The sequence below is a fragment of the Oreochromis niloticus genome, linkage group LG22 (assembly GCF_001858045.2).
Source record: "Oreochromis niloticus isolate F11D_XX linkage group LG22, O_niloticus_UMD_NMBU, whole genome shotgun sequence".
Classification (NCBI taxonomy): Eukaryota; Metazoa; Chordata; class Actinopteri; order Cichliformes; family Cichlidae; genus Oreochromis; species Oreochromis niloticus.
The window spans coordinates 17,016,730-17,030,850 of record NC_031985.2 but is presented as its reverse complement, the minus strand read 5'-3'; the positions used below and the strand labels follow the sequence as shown (position 1 = coordinate 17,030,850).

Genomic DNA, 14,121 nt, shown 5'->3' with positions numbered 1-14,121 from the left:
AACATATTTGGGTTCATTTGTGCATTTTTACCTTTGCAGTAAGTATAAAGGTCGAGAACACAGCAGGTTCCCACCACCGCCTCCAGGGGGATGATCTCATAGAGCGGCATGCGGAATAACTCGTTCTGGTAGAATCGCCGCGATGGAGAATGGTGTGTCTCGTGAGGACGGAAGTAGTGGTGGCCAAAAGCAAACCGCTCACCCCTTTAGAGTGTGAGTGGACAGTTTCATTAGAGCAATAATGAAACACACACACACACACACACACACACACACACACACACACACACACACAGAGTTATTCTCCCTCCCTGGCAGATTTTTTCACTTATTTCAAGCTAAAATTTCTTGTATTAAGTAAAAAATCTGCCAATGGAACAAGTGAAAATTGTCTAGTTTTAAGATTTACTGTCTTGGAACAAGTTCCTTTAGCTTACTGAAATGATGCCCTTTAGCTGATTCTGTCTTATTTTAAGTGTAATGAGATAATTTTGACTAGTTTTTGCAGTGCAATAAACTTACTTTTCGTTCTTCCACAGCTTCTCAATTCGGAAGATGTCGAGTTTGTCTCGGTTGACATGAGACAAGAGACGGTAAGACTGTCTGACAGGCTGACCCTCAGGTGAGCGTCTGCTGTCTCTCATCAGATACACACAGTCACCTGCACACAAACAAACACAGAGATCGGTTACTTATCTACAATGATATGTTTCACAAGAATCTGACCACTTAAATCACCTAGAACATCAGACTATTTCTGCTGCAGATCCCTTGTATGTCAAAAGTTTGCAGAGAAGTTAGAGAAGCTTTTTTTAAGCAATCTTCTATTGATAAGTTGCAAAAATACATTATGGCATTTGCAATAAAATAATCGACAAAAACAGACCTTGACGAACAAATCAGCGTTAAGCTGAAATGAATGTTTCTGATTCAAAGTTTCAAACCGTTTCACTTCTGACCACTCCTAACCGTTGAGGCAGATGTGGTTGGGTGTGGTCAGAAGTGCACCACATCAATCACGTCAGGTTGCCCTCAAGTAACATAGTATGCAAATCACTGCATCAAAATGATACATTTCTCTGTGAGTACAGGGAGTTTTCCAGGCAAGTGCGAGCTTATGATTGCTGGCGTCTATCATTTAGATACCTTGGTGTAGCAGCAGGTCATCTCTAAGGAGACAGATGTAGTAGACAGAGCCAGCCTGGGCGTAGTTGGGCTGGGGTATCATGGGGACTTCCTGTAGTGAGGATAAGACACATGTGAGACACTTCTAGCCAAAAAAACCAACAAAAAAAACACACAGAATATAATGAGTTCATCATTCACTGTGGTTTCGAAACAACAGACGCACCCTATCTACAGGCCGGGGATCGCACTGTTCACACAGATAGTGCTCCACCTCAGTCTCGAGTCGCATACAGTCAAAGTGCTGCCACACCTATGATGGAGAAACAATTATTAAATCACATAAATGCATAAGACAAAAAAGAAAAAAGAAGTATTTTCAAATCAGTTACTGTAAGTAACATTGAGTTACAGCTCGAATGAAATGCTCAAAAAAAAAAAAAAAAACCCCTCTGCGATAGTGATTCACCACCTCGACTGTTTCTGAACCTCTGAACTTAAGCTCCTTCAGTATTTTTTATCCTCCTCATTTTCTGTATCTAAAAATAACAGACAACACACACAAAAGACTGCCTGCATCCTCTGCATGGAAAATCTCCTTGACAAAGTACTTCTTGCATAGGTGAAGTCTTTAGAGAGATGCTAAAATAGTTCTACACCATCAGCAAGTGAGATCAAAGCAGTGAGGTCAAAGTAAAAACTGTTTCTGATTTTTTTTACTTACCATACACTTTTCACATTGAATCATCAGGCCTTCATCCTTGTACATTCCACAGATGCAACGGATGACATCGTCATCCTTGTCGTGAGACCCGGGCCCTCCTGTGTGGTGGTGATGACCGTGGTCACGGTCCAGCGAGTCTGAGCTGTCTGCCTCGCTGGCGGTCTCGCCCACAATCTCATCAATCTGGACTGCAGCTTCATTACGAGCACTGTAGTAGGCTTTCCGCAGCCGACAGACATCTCTGCCTATCGATGACTTCTTCCCATAATATTTCTGGTGGGAAAACGAGGCAGTTGCTGAAAATCTTTTAAATCAATCCGTTACTGGCAGAGCAAAAGGACAACAGGACCTCACAGACACCATAAAGTGATGATATATAAAGCCGAGGAATGCCCATTTGACCCCAGAATTACACGCTCATCATTCACTCGCACGGTTAAGACTTTGAGCTGTTCATCCTTGAAAGTCTACGGGCAATTTCCTGCAGGACAAAGGTCACCGACACAGAAAGATTCATTCAAAACTGTCTTTGCAGCTGCCAAAATTTCACCGGCAAGGCTACACCCCACATTCAACAGTAATTCACATTCCTCTCACACTTTTCCAGTCCGCCAGAAAGGGCCTTGAGGCGAGAGGGTGATTCTAATTTATACGTCCACTTCAAACTTCTCTGACTGGAAGAGTAAGCTTCCCTGAGAGCTTTTCAAGTGGCACTTGTTTAAACTGCTTAGCTATACAGATGTAAATCAAACAGCCTTGCAACATGTGCACACAGGATCAGCAGTCGCGAAGTTATGTTCCATTTGGGAGGTTTTTGTGTGCGAGACAGGAGAAAGAAAAGCAATGACTGAGTGGGAGGAAGAAAGTGTTGAAGCTGCACAATAACAGCGTTAAGTATCAATTTTGACGAGGCCCTTTGATAATTGAGCTCTAAGAGTCTGGGATTACACACAAGAGTCCACTGCATGGCCGTGTCACTCAAAGATTAAGACTGGATGCTCCAACAGCCAAATGCCTTCGTGTCACCAGCATGTTTGAGTTTCTAATTACTGCTAACAAACGGACTAACAGATCTATGACACTGATTAACCAAGTAGTTTGCAACCAAACCAAAAACTTCAGAACTTGTGAATTTTCACCAGTTGAAATAGGAACACAATTTATTTCCAGCTGCTTCATAGGCTCTTACTCTCTACATCTTCAGTGATTTTCAAGCTGATGTGCAGCTGTTCCATTCACACAATGAAGTATATCGTGCCAATAATATTAATAATGGATGAGTCAGGAATGTATCTTATTGTCTAGCAATATAAAAATTAAAGCTAAAAGATCAATAAAGGAAGTACTGGTTGAGAGAGCTAGCAAGTAATTAAGAGAGAGCAGAGTTGATAGAACAAACTAATGTGTTGGTATTTACATTTCACTGAGTTTCTAAATAATAATATTCAGAAGGTCATCTACTTTACAGAAAACCTTACACAAATTTCGTCCACTGGGAACAAAGGAATTGAGACAACGACTCTGATGCCATTTACACAAGTTATACACCTACCGGCCACTTAATTAGGTACACCGTTCAACTGCTCTATTAACACAAATCAGCATTCATTTAGGGATGTAGACATGGTCAAGATGACCTGCTGAAGTTCAAACTGAGCATCAGAATGGAGAACAAAGGTGATTTAAGTGACTCTGAATAAGGCATGGTTGGTGACATCAGACAAGCTGGGTGTGAAGAAACTGCTGATCTACTGGGATTTTCCTAAATACCCATCTCTAGGGTTTACAGGGAATGTCTGAAAAAGAGAAAACATCCAGTGAGCACCAGTTCTCTTTTTGAAAATGCCTTATTCTGGTCATTCTCCACTGACTCTCAGCATGGCTCCATCCTGCCTTGTATCAATGGCTGAGGCCTCTGATAGTGCAACAGTGTGGGAGGGTATTTTCTTGAAGGCAAAAAGGAACCTGGTTCAAGCAACATGTACCTAATACAGTGGCTAGTGAGTGTACCTCAATTTCTACCCGCATTTTTTAAAATCCTCATTGGATTAATCTACCTCTTTTTTATGGTTCTAAAAATGCAAACTAAGGAATGCATCACAGAGATCTGAGTTCCTCAGTTTAGCTGCTTTACTTGAACAGCTTCTGATCATTACTAATTAATAAAATCCTCCTTTCTTCTACTACAAACATGTGAACTTGGTCCTTTGCCTACCTCAGCATTGCGAAATACTTTGAGCATGTCTGTGTCAAATGCTTCAACCGTCTTATAATGGCCCGTGAGGATTTGCTTCTCAATGGTGCTCAGGTCCAGAGGGTCAGACACCTTCTCATAGTACTGGCTGTTCCTGATGGTGCACAAAGATAAAAGAATTAGCCTCCAAAATTGGTTTGTCAGTAGCAGAGGGGGGTGGGAGGACAAAAAAAAAAAAAAGAAAAAAGAAAGAGAACATTCAGTTCAAAACTTATTAAATCAGATTCAACCAAAATTCAAACTTCTATAAGCGTACAGGGCACCAAATCCCAGATTATAACAGCTTTTTTATCATGTAGCTGAAGAAAAATAATAAGCTGTTATTGTTTTGACACCAGCTGATTACTATCAATACTGGACAAGCATCAACACAGAGGCTGTCATGACTGTGTGTGGCGAAAGATAAAACTGTTACACTGCATGGGTGCTGTACACTGATAGACCAGATAACATAAGTAGGCGCTGTTTGGTAAACATTATGAAACAGCCGGTCAATATGCAGGTTTGCACTCTTACCTCTTTCGAGATGGGAGGTTCACCAGCGGGGCAGCAAGCGTCTGACCAGCTGAGTCTGAGATTAAAAGAAAATAATAACATTCCTGTCATCATTTTTCAATCACAGATTCTTATCATTCAGTAAACAGTGGACAGCAACACAGAGGCACTGAAAGATTCCTTCAAGAAGCCTGATCAGACCCCAGATCAGGCTAGAGGTCATACTAATGAGAATATCAGTGTGACCGGGGTCACTCACCCTTGTAGCTGGTTATCATGTCACAAATCTCCTTGAAGATGTGAGCAAGGCGAGCAGTGCGAGTTACTTCTGTGTTTTCCTCGGCCGCAGCTAGCCTTCGTGTGCGTACCGACCGTGACGTCTGCAGGGCTGAGAACTGCGTCAGGAACACGTCTGGAAACAAGATATGACCATTTAGCATTAACGTTTAAAACTTCTGCCTATTTACGGTCTCTGAAAGTTGTCTACATTTCAAAAATAAATGCCTGTATCCCCTTTATCGTACACTATTCTTCACATAACTTAAATTACTTGCAACTGAATTTCTTAAGCTTGTACCTGACTTGATGTTGCCATCGTCACGGATGACTCCTCCCCAGCGCGTATACATGGACAGGCTGCTGGCATCCCTCTCCCTCTCGCCCTCTCTTTTCAGCAGCTCCTGTTTCTCCCTCATCTTCTCCCAGTTCCTCAAGAGAAACACTCGATGCTTCAACACAAAGTTTCTGGAAATCAAAAGAGACCGTTTAAATGTGTTACCATCAACTCACACCTCATGAGTTGAGAAGCTTTTACTTTTAAATGGCATATATATGTCTTGTGTATAAATAAACCACTCTATTAAGGATGGAGAAGCAAACATTATGTGCAACGGAAAAAGAAATTTAATAAAAATGTGTCACTGGCTTCCCAGGTGCATATGAATGAGGGGTTCAAGCAAATTCCTGTTTACAAGTCTTAAAGGAATTATGTTTATGTCTATCACTGGTGATGGCTTTTAAAAACTGAATTTAAAGTTTTAAAAACTGAAAAAAAAAGTTTCTGCTATTTTATCCCTGCTTGATTCATGCGACTGAAACAGGAAATCGCTCTGGAAACTGTGTGGGTGGTTGACTTGATGCATGCTCAATTATCCAGGTAAGGAAATCCCAGAAAGTTAATTCTGCTCATCTGGATATTGCATTTTCAGTGGAAGAAACATTTTGTCTCCTGAATGGTTTATTGTGTCCAGACTGATCATCTACAAGCAGTGGGGGGGAAAAAAAGAGTCCTTGATAGCTTTACAGTGGGCTCAACTGCTTAAATTCCCATTGTTCCCAAGTTTTTCAGCAAAAATGCAGAAATGTAAAAAGTCGTAGCACTCACAGATAAACGTATTTGATTAGATACTAGTATTACCACCTTAAAATATAAAACCTCTCACAAGCCTACAGGTCAGATTTATACATTTTAAGGATGCGTGTGAACCCAAACACACTTTATCAGTTGGCCCACTAGAGTTATGCTTCCTCTACTTATCTTGTGTGTCTGTTTGTGTTTTTTACCTCTCTCTGTTGGACATGGGCTTCATGAGATGAGGGTAAAACTTGCTGCTGTCACTTGACTCTTCCTCCTGAAGATAACAAAAGTCCCATTAAACAATTCCTGTCTTCTCATCTTAAACAGTTTCTCACACATCAGTGGCAACACCATTCAAGGTGCTCTTCAGTCTTTAGGAGCCACAGAGGGATTAAACGAGGGTTGGGGATTGAACTGCCATTACGATTAATGAGGAACCCACTATAACTTGCAGGTTACTCCTGATTTTATGCAAGTTCAGAAAACATTTTAGGTCACTAATTCAAAACTATACCCTTTAAGGTACTCTGAGTTACTTTTTTTAGAAATCCTGTGGCCCACTAAGAGCACCTCTGAGACAAAGAAAGATTTGTGCCCTACATAGATACTGCACCTGAAATCTACCAGGACAGTTAGATTTCTATTCAGTTAAATATGTTATAGTTTTCCTTCATAGAACATTTTAACACAAGATATTAAGCTGCAAGGGAATCCTTTTCTGGAGTGTAATAGGAAAAAAAAGCCGTTATCCAGTCTTAATTACAAGTGACCTGATCCCACCGCAAACTCTCACCACTTCCATCTATATGCATCACTCACTCGTTTCTTGAGCTGGTGTTTGGACTTCCTCTTCTCCTTGAGTCGACCGAGCCGTCGAGTCCCTCCTGATTTCCCAGGCAACCCATTAATACGCTGGCTCTTCCCTCCGATGATGCCCCGGCAGCTCTCTGAGCCACACTTGCAAACTTGCTGCAGAGAAAAGTGCAGTACAGTATGTGAGAAACATGCACAGGTGCAACAGAATGACTGAAAATAAGCGTTCTTTCAAAACTGTTTCTAGTGCTTCACCTGCTCTTCTGTATTGAAGGAATGGAAGTTGTAGTCGTAGGTGAGCTCAGTGCCACTGCTGATGTCTTTGAGAGCAAAGAGACCTATTCTGTACACCCCGTTCACTGACCTGCAAAAAATTTGTATATTACAATGAGTGAAGCTTTTATGAGATTTTTAATACTTAAGGAGATATTCTCTGCTGTGAAAGGAAGCAAAGAAGCATGGTAAGTTTTAACCTGCCCACAGGCTTTGGAACAGCTTTTTTTTTTAAATAGCAGTTTAGTGATTTCATTTCAAAATCTGAGCTTACTGCAGTAACAACTGTCCCGACAGGGCTTGTACAACAACTAAAAGGATACTACACAAACTTCTATTCGTAGTGTTTTTGTGGTTTCACCAGCAGCTTACAGCCTCAGGGCGGTTCCTCTCGTGGACTCTTGATGCTGAGTCCAAAACCAAACCAATCTCCATAGACTTCCATGCTATATTGCTAAATTTACAGCACGGTGCAAAAGCAGTTTTTGCTGCTGGTACCTTGTTTCAGTGTATTCACACTTCAAATTAAGAAATGTCATCAGGGACAGTAGCTCTTTGGCTAAGAATATTTTAAATGACATAAATGTGTATTTACACATTTATTTACACTTAAAAACACTGTTGCTTGCAAACACTGATAAAACATTCAACAATGTTCAGTATTTGTTTATAACATCAGAAATATAATTATAGCTAATTTCCCTAAAATTTCATGGTATAACTTTGAGGCTATATCATCCACCCTAACTACAATAACCCCAAGATAGGCAGCTGAAGCCTTGCTAGGTCTCACATCCAGTTATTCAAATCACTAAAGTGGACATAGTTTGTGCAATTGGTGCCTTTTGGAACCATTTGATGGAATCATCTGACAAATGTCATGAGCTAAGCTTGCTAGTGTCAGCTTAAAGTTTAGCACACCACCATCACATCCAGTTCTACTCAGTTCTGGATCAGAAGAAACAGAATGGAGGTTCAAAACATTAAACTTGACACTTCAAGATAAAGATTCTAAATAACATATGGCATTATGGTGGCAGTGTCCATCTTTTATATACAGTTAATGATATTCATAGGTCGCTCCATTCTTTGCAGCATAAGTGCTTTAACACATACACCTGAGTGAACATGACCAAGTCCAAGTGCAAACCACACTAAGAAGCTTCCATCAACCAAGAGATCCAAATCCAGAACCTGGTTGCTGTGAGGAAACAGTACTAAGCACTGAACCACACTTCCCAAAGGTTAGGTAACAGGTATATGATTTCAGTTAATTATATAATTATACCCAAATGTGTAATTTTCAGGTTAATAGTGAACATTTTGACTTGATCACTTGAAAAGAGTCACTTTTTTAAGGGGTTCAGTTCTAGGCTAGGGATTAAAAAAAAAAATCACTAACTACAACCAAAACATATTATATCCCTTTTACACAAGGATGTACAAACACAAATTTCTCCCTCAAGCAAAGCTTTAATTTTAAGTTAAAATGTGATGTTAGTCAATTACATCAAACCCAGTTTTAAAATTGGGACAAAAAGGGAATAGTCAGTGTGACAAATGTTCAACAAGTAATCCCTTTCTTCCTCTCTCCAAATGAAGCAGCGCTCCAGCTTTTCACTATTCTTGTAAGAATAAAGCACACCATTCTGCTTGCCAGCCGCTTGATAATTTATTCCTTCTATAGGGGTAAAAAGCTGGTTCAGCGCATTGTCTTCAGCCACTACAGCTGTATCTAAGGCCCGGCTGCATGTAATCTCTCTTCTGTGACAAGACGGATGACTCGTCAGGCTTTGTGCTGAAAATCCTCCATCCTTGTAGAGTCTTTTATTTCAGGAGTGCACACAGGCACCCGCAGACCAGTGTCCTAGATTGTGAACCGGTCTACGTTGGAGGGCAGAGGGTACAACGTGATAGTAAACTCTATGATGTCATTAGCTTTCTACAATCAAACCCTCTAACAGAGTTGGCACGTTCACTAAAAGAACTAAAGATAAACTAAGCAGGTTTCACTTAGAAAAGCGAGGCAAAGGAAGGCCTGCTCAGCCAGGTCTCCAAGAACTGTGGATTTAAACATGCTGTGAGAACAAGCCCTCAGGAAAAAAAAGAGAATTGTTTTGGCAGAGTGTAAGGGCTTTAAGCCATTAAGGTCTCTGAACACTGGAAGAAAAGGAGTGAGGTGATCTCATCAGATTACCACAACCACATTAATAAGGTTGGGGTTTCAAGGTAGAGCCTTCTCATTTACAGAGCGGTGCACCTGCAACATGTGTCTCTTTTAGAGCTATTATGTACGATACCAAAAGAGAGGCAACAAATACTGCCTAGCATTCACTGTGACTACTTATCAATGTCTGTTCAACTGGTTTAACTGTACAGCTGCATGAATATAATAGGCTTTTCCCCAATTTCTGTGTTATTTATTATATACTGTTACTATGGTGCCTGCACATATTCAACATGGCACATTTTCAAATAATGAGTTCTGTGTTTACAGAGGTACTAACAGGCTTCAGACAGCATTAAGTGCTTAGTTTCTGGTATTTTTGTGAGGATGGATATCCTGTTCTCCAAACCTGCTGCTCAAACCTTTTTTGTTTACCAGTAGCAGCAAACAAATGGTCTTAAAGGTAGAGTGGCTTTAATGAGAGAAGAGTTAAATGCCTCATTTCAGACAGAGGGGCTGCACCAAGGCGAGGCACACAATAAATAAACATTATTTTGAGCTGCAACATCATTATACTGCACTGTTACCTACTATAACCCCTGGTCTATGATACCATGAGTGAAAAGTCAAGAATGTGCCCGGACTTTATGTTGCTGGCCTTGTCTCCATTTGTCTAAATTCCACGGTACCAACTTTTGGGCCATTCCTAGTGTGTTATAACTATAGTCGGTTGCAGAGAAGAAGGGCTCAACCATTTTAATAACACACAGACAGCCTATTTAGGTAATAGGCTGGTCTATTTTAACATGCACCGACTTTCAAGAAAGCCACCGAAATTCTGAAGTATCAAGCTAGAACACTGCAATGAGCTCCTGTGACACTGCTGTCACATCGAGCAGCATCACTTCTTTAACACTGTGCCTTAATATCCCCTGTGACTAAATCGACCTGACAATATCTGCCTCACATGGTAACCTATACCGATTTGGACTATTATAGACACACAGTGAGTATAAAAGCAGTATTCTATATCTGTATACCAAATGTGGTTCACACCAGGCCTCTATCCCATCCCTAACAACTTGTGGCAACTGCTCGTGCTCAGAGCCAAAAAGGCTTAGCCAAATCTGTTCTTTGGTAAGCACCCAAAAGCACCACAAGGGCATTAGCAGGGAAACAGTTCAAGGCTGCTGTGACACTCACCACTTCTGCATCTCACAGTTGGGTTCACAGCTGTGGTTTATGAAACGCGCCTCATTGCCCATTCTGTAGCTATCAATCACCATGCCGCTATCCAGGTTCAGGCAGTAGTGGCCACTGTGGGAGAAGTACTGTTCCATCATGCGACTCCTAAAACATAGAAGGTAGGAATGTGTTGAAGATACGAAAAAGAAATATACATCATCTAACACTAGTTTCATTGTATAGTAATGAAGATGTCCATCTCACCTGAACTCCTGTTCGCTAACAACTTCACCCAAATACTCAATGATGAACTGTCCTGAGCGGAGAGACTCCTTGGTGCGGATGCCCCACCCTTTCCCCTCAGTGCGGAAACGCTCCAGACACTGGACCCACTCATGTCTCTGGATATGCTGGTTGTCACATTGATCTCCACATGGACAGGTGCTGGGAGAACACTCAGCAAAGCTCATCCTGTGAAAAATAATTTTTTTTTTAAATTATAAAATAAGGCTGCTATTATAGGGAGCTTGGAAAGAAAAGCAACTGGACTTATTTAAGTTTCTTGAAGATGTTTTCACCTCTCATCCGAGAAGCTTCTTGATTACCATGACCCCCCCCCTCAAACTCCAGACCTCTGAATCAGTCCACTCATTCTCAACTGTAAAATATCCTATCCAATCAGAACCATGGAAGAAACTAACACCTTTGCCAAGCTGTTATAAAATGCTGTCAACTGCTGCAGTGCCGCAGGGATATTTTCAACAGCCAGTGCTTGCTTGTTTTCAGCACCCCTGAGGCATGGTTTCTGTACAACATCTGAAGCACATTGCTGTTTTTACTTTGCTCTGCTGCATGCTAAAAAGTCATTAAGATGTCAGATTGAAGAGGATATACTGGTTACAAACAATTAAAAAAAAAATTTAAAAAACAAAACAAAACATCCCCTTCCTATGGAGATTGGTTTGACTGGAGAGAAAGACAGCCTGAAGATGGAAATGGAGTGCAATGGCTGACATTCCTGTCTGATATCAGGCTACTTTTCTTCTGTCTTGACACCATGTTTTGCCCTCTATTCAAAATCACTTAATTCCTAAAACAAAGCAATGTAAAATAACATTTCTAAACAAGCACATGACTTCATCTGAATACTGAAAAGTAACATGAGACTTGTTGAAAACAGCCGATTATGATGGTGTGTCTTTACCTATTCAGGCATTCATCCATGCAGCCTTTTTCAGTTGAGTCTTCAGGAAGTCTACAGTTGCATGTAGTTGTTTCATAACCAGAGAGAGGCTTCACATCCACATAAACATCTGCAAAACATAAACAGACTATTACCTTATCATTTTTACAGTGTTTGACACACAAAGTTGAACTGTAGACACACATCTTTAATTCCTGTTTTTGTAACAAGTGAAGCAAATATCCTTACCTTATATATTTATAGGGAAACACATAAGTTTAACTAAGCTTCAAATTATATTTAGGCCGGTAAAAAATATAAATTAAAAAAAAAATCCTTTCACTCACTTGATCTTATTTTTTTATAAAGGGGGACATCAGGCCTCTTGTGTAGCTGAAAGGAAGAAAGAGCGGTAAATGCAAAAGTGGTCGAAACAAAAATACATACTAAAAACCTCAGAAAGATTGATCACCTGATCATGTTTCCACAACCATAAGATGTCGTAAGGCAACTGGAAGTCAATGCGTTTCTGTCTCAGGTACTTTCCTGGGGGGAAAAAAAGCAGGGAGAATTTGGGAAGAGAGAAAAATCACTCAGTTGTATTTATGCTTCATCTTATCATAGCTGAAAACACAGGCCTGTGATAAACAGAGGAGAGTCCTGTTCCAAGAAACAGGTTTATCTGGATAATTTACTAGAGCCGTTTGAATCTTGGACACAGACTGAAGTAAAATGAGGTTTTCTAGGTTTTACTTTCCCTCCCTTGGCAAGTTATACAGCTAAATTCAAATTTGTGAAACCTGCCAACAATTGACTTCTGCATAAAGAAATTTAAGAAATGTGCTCAAAACGTCAACTAAATAAATAATTAAATCTACTTTCAGCTGTTCCCATATTCCCCAATTTGTCTCTTTTCTATCCTTCACTTGTTAGGTAAATGATTAAATGACTACACTATAAATAAATAGCTTGCTTTTTTGATGATCATAAAATAAGTCGATAGCAAAAATGAAAAAAATAAAACTCACCAACATGTATTGGAGCAGGAAACAATCCATACTCATGTTCCCCGGGTATATACTCTAGCTTCTCCTTCTTCAGCTGCAGAAGCTGACTACGGGGGCTGTAGAAGAGGAAAAGAAAAATGTGAAGGCAGTTCACTGGCTGTGCAGAAAAACTGTATGACACTATGAAGTGTTGCTGTCTGAATTAAAGATTAGTAGGGAGAGGATTTGGATCCCATAAGACTCACTCTTCAGTTTTGTACACATCAGAATATAACCCTGCTTTCTGGAACTTCTTCTTCGGAGGTCGTGCTGGTCTTTTCTCTCGCTGGGTGGCTATGGGCATAGGTGGAGCTTGTTCCCTGGAGACAGGGCCTGGGCCCTCTGGTGAGCAGTGGCCATCTGGCTTGGTTTCCACTGAGCTAAAGATAGAAACATGACTTGGTTTCTAGTGACAACTGGACTTAATAAATGTTATACATACCACCACTGAATCCTAATATTAGTATTCACTGTCATAGAGAAGAGTTTCTCAAGTCCAGTCTTGTTGAATATGCAATAGTGTATTATAATTTGCTTACCCATGAAGGTTCTGTAGCTCATCTTGGGTAAACCAGCTCCTTCCTGTCCCAGGTCTGGACCTTGCCACAAGGTTCCCTAGGTTTTCCTCTCTTTCGGGCAAGTGTCCCTCCATGTCTTCAGCCTCCCTGTCCTCTTCCACATCCTCCTCCTCCTCATCCCCTTCTCTCTCCCAGTGCTTCCGCTTCTGACCTTTTCTACGTTGGCCCTGGACTACAGACTCAATAGCATCAGTCACAGTATCACCCTCCCACCCTCTTCCCTCTGCTAACCGTTCCACTCCTTTCTCACGGTGCCGGACTTGATTCAAGTCTACCACAGGTGGAGGGGACGGTGGTGGGGAGGGTAACGGGTGTTTCCTGGGACGTCCAGGCCCCCTCTTCTTTACCACGTTGTTTCCTGTACGGGCCTGTCTCTGCAGCTTCTTGGCACGCAGGATTTTGTTGACATGATGCAGACTGTATTTGGAGGGCTGTACCCGATGGGAGTTGTGAGACAGTGAGACATCCAGGCAACACTCCTGAGAGGGAGAGAGGCAGGATAAGGAGGTTGAGCTGTGGGAGTGAAACAGAGAAGACTGATGATGGTGCTGCTGGCGGTGGTGCAGGGATCCTTCAGGTTCTTCCGAGGTTGGGAGTGCAACACCCCTTGTCTGGATACCTGATGACCCTGAGGAGAGAAACGGAAAATGAATGGTTCATATCCCTGGAACTTAACATCAGAGAGAACAATCTTAAAAATTCCAAGTAGCAACAGGACAGTTGACTTGTCAGCACTCAGGAAACAGTGATACTACACTTATGCATGTCTTCTCTTGTTCCTTTAGGTCCTTTTCTATTCTCATACATGCTTCTAATCAGCCTTCAATTCTTTTAGAATTTCGTTAATCCAAGAGTAGCAGAAAAATGCCTGCTGAAATCTGTACAAATTGCTCTTTGGTCATATTTCTTCTATAAGAAAAC

At 41.1% G+C, this 14,121-nt stretch overlaps 1 protein-coding gene across 2 annotated transcripts in view; it reads right to left on the bottom strand.

Moving 5' to 3' along the window:
* The window catches only part of ash1l (ash1 (absent, small, or homeotic)-like (Drosophila)), a 34,056-nt gene that overhangs the window by 6,559 nt on the left and 13,376 nt on the right, over positions 1 to 14,121 (bottom strand). For both annotated transcript variants that reach the window (XM_005457220.4, XM_005457221.4), the window contains exons 5-24: positions 13,162 to 13,828; positions 12,829 to 13,002; positions 12,605 to 12,699; positions 12,049 to 12,122; positions 11,924 to 11,969; positions 11,598 to 11,706; positions 10,658 to 10,864; positions 10,412 to 10,558; positions 7,024 to 7,132; positions 6,775 to 6,924; positions 6,162 to 6,229; positions 5,176 to 5,342; positions 4,858 to 5,010; positions 4,620 to 4,674; positions 4,065 to 4,197; positions 1,850 to 2,122; positions 1,352 to 1,438; positions 1,147 to 1,237; positions 523 to 661; positions 32 to 204 (exon numbers count right to left, since the gene is read on the bottom strand). In XM_005457220.4, coding sequence (XP_005457277.1) covers positions 32 to 204; positions 523 to 661; positions 1,147 to 1,237; positions 1,352 to 1,438; positions 1,850 to 2,122; positions 4,065 to 4,197; positions 4,620 to 4,674; positions 4,858 to 5,010; positions 5,176 to 5,342; positions 6,162 to 6,229; positions 6,775 to 6,924; positions 7,024 to 7,132; positions 10,412 to 10,558; positions 10,658 to 10,864; positions 11,598 to 11,706; positions 11,924 to 11,969; positions 12,049 to 12,122; positions 12,605 to 12,699; positions 12,829 to 13,002; positions 13,162 to 13,828 — 3,117 coding nt within the window. The remainder of the gene's footprint in view (positions 1 to 31; positions 205 to 522; positions 662 to 1,146; positions 1,238 to 1,351; positions 1,439 to 1,849; positions 2,123 to 4,064; positions 4,198 to 4,619; positions 4,675 to 4,857; positions 5,011 to 5,175; positions 5,343 to 6,161; positions 6,230 to 6,774; positions 6,925 to 7,023; positions 7,133 to 10,411; positions 10,559 to 10,657; positions 10,865 to 11,597; positions 11,707 to 11,923; positions 11,970 to 12,048; positions 12,123 to 12,604; positions 12,700 to 12,828; positions 13,003 to 13,161; positions 13,829 to 14,121) is intronic.